Source organism: Cygnus atratus, chromosome 13 (assembly GCF_013377495.2).
Source record: "Cygnus atratus isolate AKBS03 ecotype Queensland, Australia chromosome 13, CAtr_DNAZoo_HiC_assembly, whole genome shotgun sequence".
Classification (NCBI taxonomy): Eukaryota; Metazoa; Chordata; class Aves; order Anseriformes; family Anatidae; genus Cygnus; species Cygnus atratus.
Window position 1 is genome coordinate 1,077,525 of NC_066374.1, and position 13,857 is coordinate 1,091,381.

Consider the following 13,857-nt stretch of genomic DNA (forward strand, 5'->3'; position numbering starts at 1 on the left):
CCTCTACAAATTCACATGCAACCTCCTGGATAAAATCAAGTGTGTAGTTTTGCATTTATATAATACACCTTATAATAATAGTGTGAATGGAAGATCCACTCCATACTGCACGGTTCAGAATAATCTGATTCATCTGGCATATTCTGATATATAACTGTTGTATGAGAAACCAATCCATCTGTATCCACAATGCAGAAAAGTGACAACTCATGAAAACCAGGTGTCTACCTGAGTGATGTCCATTCCAGAGTCACAGCTCAATGGCTGGGTTGATGTGAGGCCGTTCGAACCTATTATTGTTGTGATCACACCGTTCTCATCAATTTTCCGAATCATGGTACCGTCAACGAAATAAATAAATCCATGCTTATCTACAGTGATACCTGGATGAAAGGAAAGGGTAAAAAAAAAAAAAAGCGTGTTAACATCGACATTTGCTGGATTAAAAAAAATGTTTCTTCTCCTCTTAAGGCTCTGAAAATGTGATTAAAAAAGTATAAGTCAATTTTTTTCTACCTATTACTTATTTGAGGCTTATACAAATTGTATATGGGAAGATCCTATCTTTCCAAAGATCAGACTCTCTGACTCACGTAGAAAGAGTGAAGATGCAAGGAAGAAAGAACAAAGCAGAAGATGCTTTTCTTGTAATGTATATACATAAAACTATGCTCTTCAACAACTTCATGGCCATCACCACAGAGAGGGAAAAGATAAGCTTTTCTAAAAGCTTATCTTCCACTTGATTTTTCTTCATTTTAACTTTCTTCATTCTCAAGCAGAAGCAATTTTTTTGTATTACTGTATTGTGTGACTTACTGGAGCATCTGAGCAAGCAGGAAGCACCCACAGAAAGCGAGAACAACTTTTGCAGTCTGGGGGTTATACATACCAGTGGTACAAAACAGGCTCTGCTTACCAGGCGGAAGGAGTACCTGTGCTGCAGCATGAATTGCAGTGCAGTGTTGCCCAAGACACAGTCACGTACTGGAAACAGTCTCATGGCAACACCAGGCTTCAGCAGGAGCTAGTGCTGCTCTGCCACTGCTGGGTCTGCAATAGCTTTAGCACCACTGCATGGCAAAGGAGAGGTGGCCCCTGAAACAAACATGAGGGCTCTGCAAGGGAAAGTTATTGGTCTTCTGTATTTCAGTGGGGAAACTAAGGCACAGAGTACTTGCTGTCTCCCACTGGCAGTGCATGGTACCCGCTGTGTCACAACCTGTGCCTGACCCTGGTCTGTCCTAGTCTAGCACTTTCTCCCCGGTTCTTCCTGCATTCAATATTTGTCAGACTTTTCTGTATTGCATGAAATGTAAGATCTTTTTTCCCTGAAACATTGAAAATAGCTAGAAAAGCACTTCTATTCATGTTAGGTTTGTGAAATCTTTTCTGCTGAACCCGTTCCATTTCTTGCTTTAAACTACTTCATAATTTCCCATTTAAAGTTGCATAACTTTGCAATTATAGCAGCTGCTGTGCACAGCCAAGCTATTTTAATAATAAATTTATGTTCTGCTACACAGAAATGAAAGGCAAAGGACTTGAACAGATGGTTTGGACAGTGGCTTATACGGTTCTTGATTTTTGTCCCCTGCATTTACCACAACTGAAGGCTGCATGTTCTCTGAATTTACAAAACACTTGTCTGCATGCCAGTTTAGGATATCACACAGCAATTCCATATGGCATTATATAAGAGAAGAAAAATAAATAAATAAATAAAAAAGAATTCCCCCACCTCCCAGTCCCATTTCCTTATATTTAATTTAATTTCTTTAAATACATAGGAGCAGCTGTACCTCAGGATGAGGGGGAATAAGCAGTGCAGGGGACAGGGGCAGGACCAGGTAGCCCTGATGGGCAATACATATCCTCTTGGGGCTGAGAGGGGGACAGTGCCCCCAGACCCTTGTGTACATCTATACCCAGCAGCTGGAAATGCGTTTGAGTCTATGGGCTGTCTCTTAGAGTGTTAACACCCAGTGGCAGGGCCCCAAAATAAATTGCCCATGGCCACTTTTCTAACAGAGTGGGAATAATGTCAACACCAGGTTCTACAGAGAGGCCAGTAGGATAGCGAGGGCTTGCCTCTCCCCCATGACAGACGGTTTCCCTCCCTTGCTCTGGACGAGGGGGCTGAAGGTCTTGTGGGGCAAGGCCTCCGGTGCTCCCCACCACAGCACCCCGCTCAGGCCCTGCTGTGCTTGGCGTGATGTTGAGGCAGCATGCAAAGGCCTCCTCACGGAAATATCCAAAGGCGACTGCTGTTAAGTTTTTAGTGCCTAGCACTCCTACTAGGTCCAGTTTTCAGGCTATCAGCATAGCCCTGGTAGTTGAAAGTAATTGTTTGAAATTGGGGATACACTGTATTCATCTGGCTGCAAACTGCTGTGAGAAGACAGATACTCATTGCCCTATCTCCTTCTCCTCCCTGGACAAAAAACACCTATGGACTGCTGAAGCGCCACAGGATACAGAGTAAGGCTACATCGGTCTGTTATGTTAAACTGCTGATCAGTGAAACATCAAATTCTTCAGGAACAGAGATCACCTGGGGGACTGAAATCACCTGGGGCCATTCAGTTGGAAGGTTATAAAAGGAGGAAGCAAGCACTCCCATTTTAGGGGCTGGTTTCCTGTGAGCTTCTGAAGTGTGTCTTGCTGGTGGTGGTGCCCTCAGAGGATTTTTGCTTTTTCATCAGAAAACTAGGGTGTGTTTAGAAACTTCTGGGTGACCGGCAAACTTGTCTGCCATGTGTTTCTAAAAAGTTAAATCATAGCCCAAAAGGCTGAAGGTTTGAAGGTGAGTTGAGGGAAAGGGTGTGTCTGAAAACCAAAGGGGTTTGTTCTTGTGTGTGGGATGCACCATGTGTCCTAGTTGCTGGGAAGGGCTGCACCCCATCTGTCTCTCCCTTGTGCTTAAGAGACCCATGTATACAAAAGGCCAGGCTATGAGGTGCCAGTGGGTCGGGGCCTAGGAGCCAGGTCAGACACAAAGTCTAGATATGCAAAATAAACTGTAAAATCTCTTGATGCAAATGAGTTGCAAAAACTTCCAAGCTAAAACTCCGAGTGAAGCAAGAAGAAATCCAGTCTGGTTATTGATGACTGTGTAAATAAGGAATTAGTTTTACAAATCAACCACGCTAAAGTGACTGTACCTTCAGAGGTGGTCTGTAGAGGTTTTCCTGATGATAATTCCTGAGGGCTCAAATTATGACTTGCAGTTTAGCTTGTACATGCGTAAATTTTCTCTTTAAAAAATGGGAAGGGTTATGCTGACACCCCCAATGCAGCGTGGGGTCACAGAACAAGCAGAGCTGGGGCTCTTGGCCACGTTCTGTGGGGACACTACAGGTCCTTGCCATCCTGCCTGGACTCTGCACTGCTCTCAGCAGCTCTAAATGGTGAGGCTAAAGCACGCTAACGGATGAAATGAAAGAAAATGCAAAAGATGCTAGTAAGCCATGCTAGGGCTTCTTGGATGTGAGGAGGTTGGTGACAAAAATCTCTTCAGATTCAGCCTCCTAACCCTTAGTACTTTCTTGGTAGTCTCTTTAAGACTCCTTCTGAGGGAAGAAAGAAGTAGTCATGCTGGATTACTGTGATGTGGATGGTGCAAGGAGCAAGGAACACTTTATGTGAATGGAGCTATGATTGTTGGGGGTGTTTTTAACCTTAGCGATAATGCATTGTGGAGCTATATCAGATGGGGTATATCAGACATAGCAATACTAGATGGGATTTGATTTGCTTCCCAGTGTAGCTCACAAGTTCAAGTGAGAAAGCTGATGTGCGTGGGACCTACAGCACAGGTGTTGTCTTGGGGCCTTCCCATGCAAGGGGAGGGAGCTGCATGGGCAACAAGGAGCTATGCTTCTCACCTGGGCAGCACAGCCAGATCCATGCCACACATAACACAAGGCAAGTGCATCTTGTTGTATGCAACTTCCCTGTGAACAGATGGCTATACTGGCTTCAGACCAGCCATTATATAAAAGTCAAAAATTAAGCAGCACTGAAAGACGTTTGGTTGTGTTGCTGAATGGATTTCAAATACTGACTGTATAAGAAAACCACAGATCTAGCAATAAGAGTATGTATTTGCCTCTCCAGCCATGGCAGAAAGGCAATCTATCTGCAGGGGAAGTATATATGCCAGTGGGGCATAAACAACTCCAGGTCTTTAGTGTTTGAACTAAAGACAATAAATATCTGGTACTCCCTAATTAGCCAAGTTTCTTCAAGTACCAGAGTATATATGTTCAGCAATGAACTAGTGCTTTCTCCTGTATACTAAAATAATTTTACCCATTTGAAAAAAATTACTTATGTATTTAAGTCCTGTTGACAAATGCCAAATATGTCATCTGTTAGAAAACAAAACAGATTCGTGGCTGAACTGTCCCAATTTATTCATTATTACAGTTGGGTACATTAATGTTCCTGTCACATCTTGCATGATGCCTCATATAATCTGTACTCCAAGAGCTTATTTTAATCCTTTTCTGATGTACAGTGTAATACAGAATTGAATCACATGCAGCACTTCATTGTGTTTAATCACTGAGGAACTTGGAGAGGAATCATGCACATGCCAAGTGTAATGAATAGCTCTGAGTGCAAGTTTCAACACTGCTCACTCACTGAGTGGAAATGGTCTTTTTTTAGTTATTGCTTTTGTTTGCACTGAGAATGAAATGTAGTTTATATTAGGTTCTCAGTCTGGGTCCAGTTTTCTAAGGAACTGTAGCACCAAACTATGTCCACCTGCCACTGTCTCTGGGCACAGATGTGGCCTACTGCACAAATGACAATTAGCTTGCTTGGATGTAAGATTCCTCCTTAAACACTGATACCTGAGTCATGGCAAAGTTAACAGGTGCAAATATTTAGTCTTGCTCTTTGATTCAGAGCTGAGCACAACCTGTTTTTGAGTAATGTGCTTGTACTGAAGTACAAGTTTTAGTTGTGTTTAGTCACTGGGACTGTATTACGTAGGACCATAATTTGTCCGTGAATTTAAAACAGTAGCTCTTATGATTGTTATAATCATTGATTACAAATCATAGCTCATTGTAGATTTGTAATTAAATTAGAAAATATGGATTAAAATTAATACAGCAAGTTCCCCATTAAAACAGATTATTTTTGCCCCACATTATAGCCCACACTTGCATTTTAAGAGACTTTTTGGGAACAAATCCTTTTTTTGAACATGTTAATGAATAGCAGAGCTATATGATGCCCACTCGTGAAAATTTACACTTTCTTCTCGGATAAAAACTGCAAATGAGTATTTTACATTAAATTTTTCAGAAGTTTATTTAGAAGTTTTCATATATGAACATCTAAAACTACTGTTGAAGATGGATAAAAGAGAATGCCACCTTCTGCTGAAGAAAGACTGTATTAAGAAAAGTTGTGATTCTCATAAAACTTTTAATAGGAAGAAGTGAATCAAATTGGTTAATTACCATTTTATGGTTGGTAAAAGGGCAAATTACATGCCATCTATTTCTAAACTTCTAAATGTCTCCGGTGCTTTTAATTAAAGCTGCCATCTAGAAACTACTAAAGCAATTTTATGCAATTAGTTATTTATAGGTTACCATAATACACCACTCAAAATATGATTCAAGTGATTTGCAGTCTGGTGCTTTGTGATCTTTGTCATCTTTACTTCGTTACTGTCTCAGTACTAGCAGCAAAATGTTTAACAATTCTTTGTCGACTGGAACATGATTTCAGTACTAGTGCTTCAGTGTTGTTCTATTTGGAGATGCCTAACAGCAGAGCTGGAGCAAACAGCGTTTTAACTACTGACTGAAAACATCCTGCTTCTGGTCTGAGACGTGATGACTAGGGTCATACTTATTGCTGACAACAGTTAGCAGAAAAGCAAATAATGTATGCATTCAGATGAAGGTTGGAGGATGTTTAGGAAAACCTACTTTCCAAAGAAGTTCACTTACGTTTTACAGGCCTCTGAAATCACAGGTAACTAAGGCAACTGGGGAAAAAAAAAAAAAGGGAATATATTTTGCTGAATCCAAAATCACGAGATGAATTTTTTGTTGCTTCTGATGCACAAATGACAATCATTTGAGGCTGAAAGTTGGTTTTTTCTTCTTACTTTACGTGGTACTACTGAAACATCTCACCACATTCTGCTTTCCTTTTTGAATTGTATAGGAGGATTCAAAAGCTCATGAATTTGTAAAATGGCAAAGATTGCTGAGTGAATAGTGGTTTCATTACATGTGGCAAGGGCGTCTTGTTTTCATGAAAGGCTATATTAAGAATTTGGTGTGCATCCTATTGAAGCCAACAGGAATCTTTTAGCTGAGTAGGATCAGGCTGTAAATGGCCTACTGTCATTTGAAAAATGTAAAGGTTTAGTCTGAGCAGTTGTTCTTGCAGCTTTATTTACTTTAGCAAGAAGCGTTGCAGATGGTGAACAAGAAGACTGATTAGTTCAGGATGTAAGCTGCTGGGGTGAACGTGTTTTTAAAACCATGATTTTTTGTAGTAGTGTTTCTTTAGTAGAATAATTTCAAGCAAAATGAATAAAGCTATGTTGCAGAACTGATTTTTAGTTTAACCTTGTATTTGTGTTGCTAGTTCATGGTCATACATCTGAGTGGAAAAAGCATTTTATGCATGGGATTTAGAACTTACTCCAGCCTTTTACATTTCCCTTGTGCTTGCTTAAAGGTCACTGCAACTATAGTGAGGTCACTGCACTGTATTCAGGTAGTCTGTACTCAGTGTGCAGTTCTTAATTTCTTCTGCAGCAGTGGCTCTCCACATAGCTTGCACAGATGTGTGAGCATCTATCTTCCACGCCTAGAGTCTGGTTTGGACCCAGGAGTCAAAAAGCAGACACTGCAGGGCTTTAGATGTTTAAATCTTCAGATTTAGTGCTTGGGCTTCCAAATGTTCTAAGTCACTTCTGTACCTTGAGGTTCAATCATTGGAGGGACTTGGTGGTTTAAGAAAAGTTACTTAGCTTGTTCTTCCACACTAGCTTTCCTGTGTGCATGTTCTAAGGCTGCCTCAAAATAGAGTAATTTAAATCAGATGTTAATCTAAGTCACTTTTCTTGGTGTACTGACTCAGAAATACTATCTCAGCAAAAATCTGGTAACTTGTTTGTCTCAGCCTCTCTCTGCCTCTGTCAGTTAAGCCTGGAAAGTTACAACTATTTACATGTCTAAAAGCTCACTGGTTTCAGAAAGGCAGGGTAAGTGTTTAATGCCTTTGATCCAGGTATTGGCTTTTCATTGTTAAGCAGAACAACTCCCAGGTATTTCTATTAATTGTAGTGCTTACTGCTCCAATATTCAGTGACTAATCTAGTAAAATCAGGACACTATCCCTTAGTGCCTTATTATAAATATTAACGCAGACTGTTCAAATGATAATGTTGGTGACTAGATATGCCACAAATACTTTTTAATCAAAAAAAATTCCCCTACCCACCATAATTCCCCACCCCAAAATTAAAATCTGTTGCTTAGTAAAGTTCAAGATATTAGAATTCAGTCAGTGATTAATATCTTGTGTAGTTACTTCTTCATTTTCAATATCTTCTTGTGTAATAAATGTGTTCAGCTTGTCACAGTTCTTATTTTATGTTCCCACCTTGTACCATTTCACATTTTGCTTAAGTACTTGGTCATCTATTACATGACTCATTAGTCTGAGTTCTATACAGAATTAAAGGAAGTTGCAGTAAAAATAATATATTGAAGTTCAAGTTTCAACTACATCACCCATGCATGTTTAAAAGCATCTTTCAAAAGTCAGCTCAAACACACAATTGTGCAAGATGGATGTTCGCGAAGCCCCTCCTCTAGTCCTTCACAGAGAAGTGGGAACAGACCGAACAAAGCCCCACACATTTGTTAACTACAAAATGAAAACTGGGGTAAGATCAAATCTTAACCGACCAGTGTGACTTCACGATGTTTTACTGTCTGACATTCAATTCCTGGTCACTTGGCAAAGACAGTCTTGCCAAATAATGAGAGATGAAAGCAGCTGAAAGCCTTAAATAGTCAAAAATCTATGAGACACTAAAAACAATACTCCAAATAACAAAAAACTACCTACCTACCAAAATAGAAAAATCAGAGTTCAAAAAAGTTAAAACAGTATTTGAAGCAACTTTCATTCAGAAAAATAAATATATGAATTTCCAGTTGCAGACTTCTGAGGACTTTACCAAACAGGATTAAGTTTCACAACAGTGTTACACAGTAGGTATTTCTTATTGATTTTACAAATGCATAAACCGAGTCATATAGATAAGCCTCCATTCAAAGTCACAAGCAGCCAGGAGCAAAAGTAAGAATACAACTTCTCAGGAGTAACTAACCAAGGTGAGACAGCCACTAAGCAGTTCCTTCTCAGATACCAACCTTTCTACCACATAACACAATTGTTATTTATTGCAGAAAAAGGGAACGTTTGGAACAAAAATGAGGCAGATGGAAAAAATGGAGCCAAAAGTAAGTTCTACATCAGCTTAAAAATAAATGTTAATGTTGCATGGTCACTGAAGAATGCATTTGAATATATTAAATATTTTGACAATTACTTTGTCTTTATCTGCATTATGAGGTATACACTTTTGGATCATAAAAATCTCAGATGAAAAGTTACATTAATTCATTTAGACCTGTGATCAAATACTACATAACACTGTGTTGCTTTGTGTTCAAATATCTTTAGATGTGGATAAGATGTTGCTGAATCTCTGGACTCACCAGGGATTCTTTGTCAGTTTTTCCTGTCTTCTAGAAAAAAATATTTGCATGTATATTTTGAATGCATTTTCAGTAGAAGTGTGACATCTTCTAAATTAATAATTACTCCATTAACAAACAAAAGTGATGCAAAATAATCACCAAATTATATTTAAGTATATATATGAGTTTTTATTTTTTTTAATAAATACCTAAATCGATGGGTACCAGGCAAGTACTTCCTACTGCTTTCAAGGTTACCCAGTGTTTTAGTGTAGAGGCAAACAAGGATGTGCATTTGTAAGGCCATCATGATAATGCACAATTAATAGTTTGTGCTCTGCTGGTGGCAGAGTTGGTGTTGCATTATGCTAGGCCCTGCACAAAAAGGGAATGTGCTAGTCCACAATTCCTTGAAATTAAGATCTAAAACCCAGAGCACAGAAAATGACAAACAATTTCAATTTAAACTGATATAATTTAGATTCTTAAATCAGCTGGGAGCCATTACCTGAATTTGCCAATGTATGAGCCATTGTCAGCTTACAGTTAATTTTTTAATTTTTGCTGGCTGCCCCAGCACTCATGAATTGTACTTTTTATTCCTATTAATGTCTCTATGATTAGCACCTGTTGAAGAAGCCAGCTATGCATGAATATTTTAAAAGTAGATAGCATATTACAAATTTTCAAAGATATTTCCCCAGTAAGAAAGATGAAACCACTGATTATATTGTAATTTGATATGATCAATTGTAATAATACATTGATTATTTTCCTGATAAAGGATCCGAAAATCTTTTTCATCTATTTTTATAATTGATTCATAACATTAATAAGCTTCCTGAAGATCAACATTTATTTGCACTTACCTCACACATAACTTCCATCATTAAAGACATGTTGAGGTCGCTCTACCAATAATTGTGTCACTTGCTAAGCCTTAAAACAGCATTATTTGCTTGTCCTAGAAATGTTTGTTTGTATTATATACATTCGAACTTCCTACTGCTACACAGCCTTTCTTCATTAGCTCAGGAGAAACAATCAAAACTTCCTTAGAGCCAGTCATTAGGAGTGAGCAGTGTGCTAGGGGGGGACATGTTAAAAGCGCACTTAGGCCTCTGCCACTGGAGCTGTTGTTTACCCTTTGTTCCAGGGATATTACTGGGAGCTGATCAGCTGCTTTAGAGGACCAAATCCAGACATTTTATCTCAGTTCTAATTCAAACTGCAGTTCTAATGCACACTGCAAGGAGATCAATTGTGCTGCTAGTGAGGATTCAGGCTTCACGTGCATTTTGCCTGTGACAATATAGGATGTACTCAAAGGCTTCAGCAAAATGCTTACTTCAAATGGAGCAGGTGAGATGCTTGTATTTTAGAAAGCGAACTTAATGAGGAAGGACAAACGAGATTTCTCAATATACTTGATCTTACTAGCTGTTTGATTTGAAGAGCCCTGACTTAAAATGTGTAAGCCCCACTAACATTAACACAGTCATCCAAATACACAAATATAAAATGGACTTTACAACAACACTATTTGCTTAGAAGTTAAATATAATTAAATGCTGACACCTTGCAACAGAAAGCTAATTAAATAGGAGTGCTGCCATACAAGAAAAGAATATTTATAATCACAGAACGGTGTGGGTTGGAAGGGACCTTAAAAACCATCTAGTTCCAACCCCCTGCTATGGGCAGGGACATCCTCCACTAGATCAGGTGGCCCAAAGCCCATTCAACCTAGTCTTGAACACTTTTAGGGATGGGGAAACAAAAATATCTGGAAAATCTGTTCCGCTGCCTACCACCCCATAGCAAGGAATATCATTCAGTTAGAATCCCACCTAGCCCTCCCAGAAAAAGGGGCCAGGACAGAATTGTTTGGGCAGCCCTAACCTTATTTTGGCAGCATCTTTGCAGCATCACTCAGGCTGGGTGTCTGTGCTTTTTCTTGCTCTGAACCCTAACCTTACACACTGCCCAGGTCCAACACAATCCCACGTAGGGCTCCCAAAAAATTGGCCAAGACTGAAAGGTTTGGGCAGCCCTAACCTCGTTTCAGCAGCCCCTGTCACACTGGTGCTCTGCTCTTTTCCTCTTTCCAAAACCTAACTGCAGCTCTAAACCGAACCCTAGACGGTACTCAGGTCGAACTCAAACTCCACTTAGGACTCTCACAAAAAGGGAGTGAAAGAATTTTCATCCCACTTCAGCCGATTATAGTCAGAGTGTTCTTCATATTCAAAAGACGAATGAGCTTTATAATATTATTTAGCTTTACTATGGTTAATCACATCATATCACCTGAGACCAGTTTTTGCATATCCAGTTGCATCTGAATTTCTAAGTAATGTAGGAGGATGAAAGCCGATTCCCCAAGTAGTTCAAATACTTTTCTTACCTCTTGGACTGTTGAGAGATGCCTCTGATGCCTTCCCGCCATCTCCACAGTGACTCTGGTCAAACGGAAGGCACTGATCACCTGTTCCTGCCACCACATCAGCATTTTTGGCCAGATCTTTCATTTCAACGAGTGATTTTGCTTTGTAAACTTTTCTGGTGTTGGTATCTGACAAGTAAAGGGATTCTGACACTGGGTCAACAGCCAAGTAATATTTATGTGCAGGACTTGTACTAAAAGAGAACAGAAGAACATCAAAGTTAAATTGTTTTTCTTACTCATCTTTGGTCATGCTAGCCTGGCACTTGTATTCTCCTACTTATCTCCAGGTGTCTTTTCAATGATTTGGGGATGGGAAGGTGTAAGTGACACCAGCTATCACGGTGCTCATCCAAGCACCACTGTTGAGGAAGAAGGAATCAGCAGTAGCTGTAGGGCTTGCTCAGCCAGCTTGGTGTCAGGTAGAGAGTTTATGCAGAGAGTGGTATTGCTGGTGTTGGTCTGGCCAGTATAAAGCTAACTGGATTGACTTCGGCATATTTAATAATCACTACTTCCAAAAGCAATGTCATTTTTTCTATATTAAGTCTTAGTAGTCTTGGCACTGAAAACAAATCTATGACTTGCAGCAAAGTGAATCACTGACTGTTCTGCATGGGTACTAATACCCACTCTTGGTTATTTTTATCTGTTTCTAAACCTTAGGAAATATGAAGGTATGAAATATGGTGCCTTAATTCATGCCGACTGTATTGTCAGGAGCGAGGCAGAAGGCCAAGCACTGTCAGTGCAACTAGGCATGAATTAATGCACCATAATTCATGCACTGAAGTGCCTTATTGAGCTTATAAAATGTTATTTAAAAAAATATTTACATACGTTAATTAAATGGTGAGGATCATAAATTCTAATCAGAGCACTGGGCTGCATCTTATTAGCAAGTAAGACTTTTTGTTTCTTTTAGAGTACAGAGTTAATTTCCATTTTGAGGAAATCACCTAGGCATGTGGCACACCATACCAGTGCCCCAAAACTGATGAGCCTGTGCTGCAGTCCTGGTTATAAAATAGAATCAAACCCTATCCAGGTGTCAAATCACTCAGTCTGTTACTGAAAATGGAGGAGATGGGCAGAGGCAGAGATGTGCTCGCTGCTTGGCAGAGCATCCAGGTCTCAGGCAGTACTTTTACCACTGCAGAGTTTCTTCTGGGGAAGGAGGTGATTTCTGACTGTTGGCTGTGTGTGATGACCTTCCTGTAACTCTTTATGGAATTGTCCTATACAAATACACTCAGGTATTGCTATGCAGATTTGTAACACTGATAAATTGCTATCTTTTTGTTACTGAATTGTGCAAATGTTAATACCTTAACACTTAAGATTGCTGCAACAAAGTTAAGAAATTAGATTTACTTCTCTCAGATTTGTCAGTCTTGTATGCTAGGTTTGGCAATGATCTTCTGCAGACCCAGGTTTTTGTGCCACCACAAATCAAGAAAGGAAGAATTCAGACAGTACAGTGCTGAAGAACTGGTAGAGGCTCCAGGACAGATGTGTAATGCCTGAAGTGACACTGACTTATTTTGCTGACTAGATTCCAGGTTGATGTAGTCTCATTAAATATGAAGCTTTTGCTCGTTTGAAGCAGATACTAAGCTTTATTAATCATCTATTAGACAGCTCTACCTTGCTAAGCAATGTTGCAAGCAAATGTAAAATACTCAACATATCTTTTTATTTCATCAATCTGAGTACTCTCTCTACATAGCTAAGAAACCTCTAACAGACAATCAGTTGAAATCTTTATTTGATTTCTTAGCAATCAGGCCAATGTTGTACCATGGTAAATGTGACAGAGCTTGGGCCTATTTCATTGGTCATTCTCCATTCAAAAAGGGACAAACTACTCAGCACTTCTGAGGAGTGGGTCACAAGCTAGACTAGCTTAAAACTGACCTTAGTCATAAGCTTCTACAAAAGATGGGGATATATAAGCAATGAGATATTTCTACACTTGGGGAACAGATGTGAAACCCAGTCCAAGGAAATTCAGGGAATGAGAGAGGACCACAGTATGATGCAAAATGAATAAGTGGATGAGCTAAAGGCAATTGATGCTGAATTGCGTATTGTTAAAAACATTGAAAATCATTTATTCTCTCTGGAGTGATCTCTGAAGAGACTGACCAGCTAAAAAATTACTCTTTAATAAAATACTCCCATGGAAAAAGTTGCAAGGAGAATTCACAATGTTAAACATTTTCTCTGTCATGCAGAAACTGTAGAGAAGCAGGGGTCATTATATACCCTCCTTGTAGACACATTTTCTGTCACACTTGTCATTACATTTAATAGACTGTTTGTTAAAAAAACCTGTTATCTATGCTTAAAAGCCTTGAATACTGAAATGTTTACAGAATTTTAGTAAAAACGGAAAAAAATCAAATGCTCCTCATCTTTGCAGAAGTTTGCAATCAAATCTAAATCAGAGCCTATTTAAATTATCCTATTAAAAACTACAGGAAGTAGCCTAGGATTTATGATGAATCTTTCCAGAAAAAATGGTAACAGGCCTGTAGTACAATTTATCCCTGTAACCTCAAAGTCTAGTTTCCATTTGACCAGTTATCAGATGCCTTTCAATGCCCCTAGATCTTATTAAATTCTTGAAGGTAATAAAATTTAGAATAC

General features: G+C 39.2%; 1 protein-coding gene across 1 annotated transcript in view; it reads right to left on the bottom strand.

The window, feature by feature from the left end:
• Positions 1-13,857, bottom strand: part of TENM1 (teneurin transmembrane protein 1) — a 325,742-nt gene that overhangs the window by 43,046 nt on the left and 268,839 nt on the right. Inside the window, exons 25-26 of the mRNA XM_035541547.1 lie at positions 11,167-11,399; positions 229-383 (exon numbers count right to left, since the gene is read on the bottom strand). Coding sequence (XP_035397440.1) covers positions 229-383; positions 11,167-11,399 — 388 coding nt within the window. The remainder of the gene's footprint in view (positions 1-228; positions 384-11,166; positions 11,400-13,857) is intronic.